Source organism: Rhizopus microsporus (genome assembly GCF_002708625.1).
Source record: "Rhizopus microsporus ATCC 52813 unplaced genomic scaffold scaffold_15, whole genome shotgun sequence".
In the NCBI taxonomy this organism is placed as follows: domain Eukaryota; kingdom Fungi; phylum Mucoromycota; class Mucoromycetes; order Mucorales; family Rhizopodaceae; genus Rhizopus; species Rhizopus microsporus.
This window is the reverse complement of record NW_019671930.1, coordinates 163,982-165,932: the sequence shown is the minus strand read 5'-3', so window position 1 is coordinate 165,932 and position 1,951 is coordinate 163,982. Positions and strand designations below refer to the sequence as shown.

At 36.4% G+C, this 1,951-nt stretch overlaps 1 protein-coding gene across 1 annotated transcript; it reads right to left on the bottom strand.

Annotated features, from left to right (window-relative positions):
* Positions 1-1,518: 1,518 nt before the first annotated feature.
* Positions 1,519-1,879, bottom strand: RHIMIDRAFT_293879 (uncharacterized protein). The gene is made up of 2 exons (XM_023614026.1): positions 1,621-1,879; positions 1,519-1,570 (listed from the first exon to the last, which is right to left on the bottom strand). The coding sequence occupies exon 1, from the start codon at positions 1,836-1,838 to the stop codon at positions 1,689-1,691; it is 150 nt and encodes a 49-aa protein (XP_023463612.1). The 5' UTR covers positions 1,839-1,879; the 3' UTR covers positions 1,519-1,570; positions 1,621-1,688.
* Positions 1,880-1,951: the final 72 nt, after the last annotated feature.

The window sequence follows — 1,951 nt, the reverse complement described above, 5'->3', positions numbered from 1 at the left end:
ATATTGTTGGGAGCAACATCGAGCAGCGCAGATTGTTCGGACTCGTCATCAATGCCTTTCAAAAATCCCACAGCATCAACGGCAGCCTCGTCATTATAGTTTATTCAACCAAAATCTAGTCCGTCCATTGAAGTAATTGCAAGTGAAGAAGAATATTATAAGGGAAATACGCCCGTAATAAATTTGTGACGCGTACTCTTTTAGCCAATCAAATTTGCTATTTTGAGATTTTGTGTTGATTTTTTTAACAGATTTTGGTGATGTGAACACTTATTATTTTTGCAAATGCTCGATATTGACAAGAAAATAAAACTCCCCAGTAACCCGATTTTCGAATACTTCAATAATAGTCCACCTCGATTATGGGATTATCAATCCTTTAAAGAACACAAAACAGTTCAGGAATCGAATCCACCAAGAAACAAAAGAATAAGAGCAAGTATTTCATAGTTTCAAGTTTGGCTGAAGAAGCAGATGTAACAAAACCTTACATTTACCATGATTACATCCACTAGTTTAAGCCAACCATTGCTTTTAAAAACTATTACGAATATTGTCACTGTATGAATATGCTTTTATACGGATTATAGGATTAAAAACAAAAAACTTTTATGAAATTATCTCTAAGCTTCTTGTATTCGCCCTAAATAAACATTTCTTTTGATCCTATTGAAACAAGCAGCCCGCCTCGAATCATCGAGGAGTATAGTGAGGCAAAAGACCGTCAAGGCTGGCTAAAATTTACTGGGACAGAAAAATTGGTATGAAGTAGTCTGAAATCTGCCAGAGAAAGAGAGATGGCTATAGGGTGGTTGATGTAACAGAGATTAAAAACGAGAGTTGGCATGCGAAGCAAACATTTCCTGTAATTTATCAGTGGTGTTATGGATACACTTGATGAGCATGAAATGTCAGGCTGTCGTCTCATCCTGAATAATGCCACTATATACATGTAAGGTTTTTGTTGTTCAAAATCAATCAAAAGTCGCAAACACTTGCCCTTTCTGAACCCAAATAAATTGTTTAGGCCAAAAGTTAAGGCTGGAGTAAAGAGAGACTGCTTCGCTGCAGCTGATAATATCATTGAATCGGCAATTGATCTTTTATTTTCACCAATTCTGCTTGACCTGCCTCAACTGACAATACACTTAAACAGGAACCGACGAATGAAATTTTCACGAGCCGACATTTACTTTTTTTGTAATCGACAGTATTTGCCAGCCTGACTGTATCTTTTGTTTATATTCGCTCCTGAAGGCGATGGCTGGTATAGCTATAGAGCAGTCGTTGAAATGATGGAGAAGAACGACAACAGGTTTATCAAAGTGTATACCAAGAAAACTTCTAGTTTTTTTTTTTTTTTTTTTCACATTTGCCTCTACGCGACAATTCAAATACCATTGGTTGACTATGCCAACTGCCTTGCCGTGATATTTGAGCGTTGAAATGAGAGCTTTGTCTTTATAACGAGTCAAATATCTGAGCATTATTGACCTACTACAGCCAGAAAAGAGAAGGCTATGTCAACATCCCAACGGTGCATAATCTGGTAGAGTTGTTTAGGATCACACTAATTAAAGGGTTGATGAAAGCTGAAAGAGACTATTTGGCAACAAATACCATGCTTTTATTGACAAGTCTAATACTAAGCGCATTATGAGTCATAGCGCCAACAAATTAGATTATTCCTATAAATCTTCATAATATAAATCTTCATAATCCCTCTCATCATCTATTGGATCTATTTTGACGAAAACTTTGATCAAAGGGTTCTCGTTTACTGTTTCGGTCCATTTCCTGATTGCTTCATTTTCGCGTTGTATGTCTACCAAATACATTGTTTTATCTGACAAATGATCGTCAATTACTAATAGCGCCTTTCTACCAAACACATCTATTAAACTACTGTAATGGCTTTGAGAAGACCAAGCATTCGAAGGTGCAGTATCAA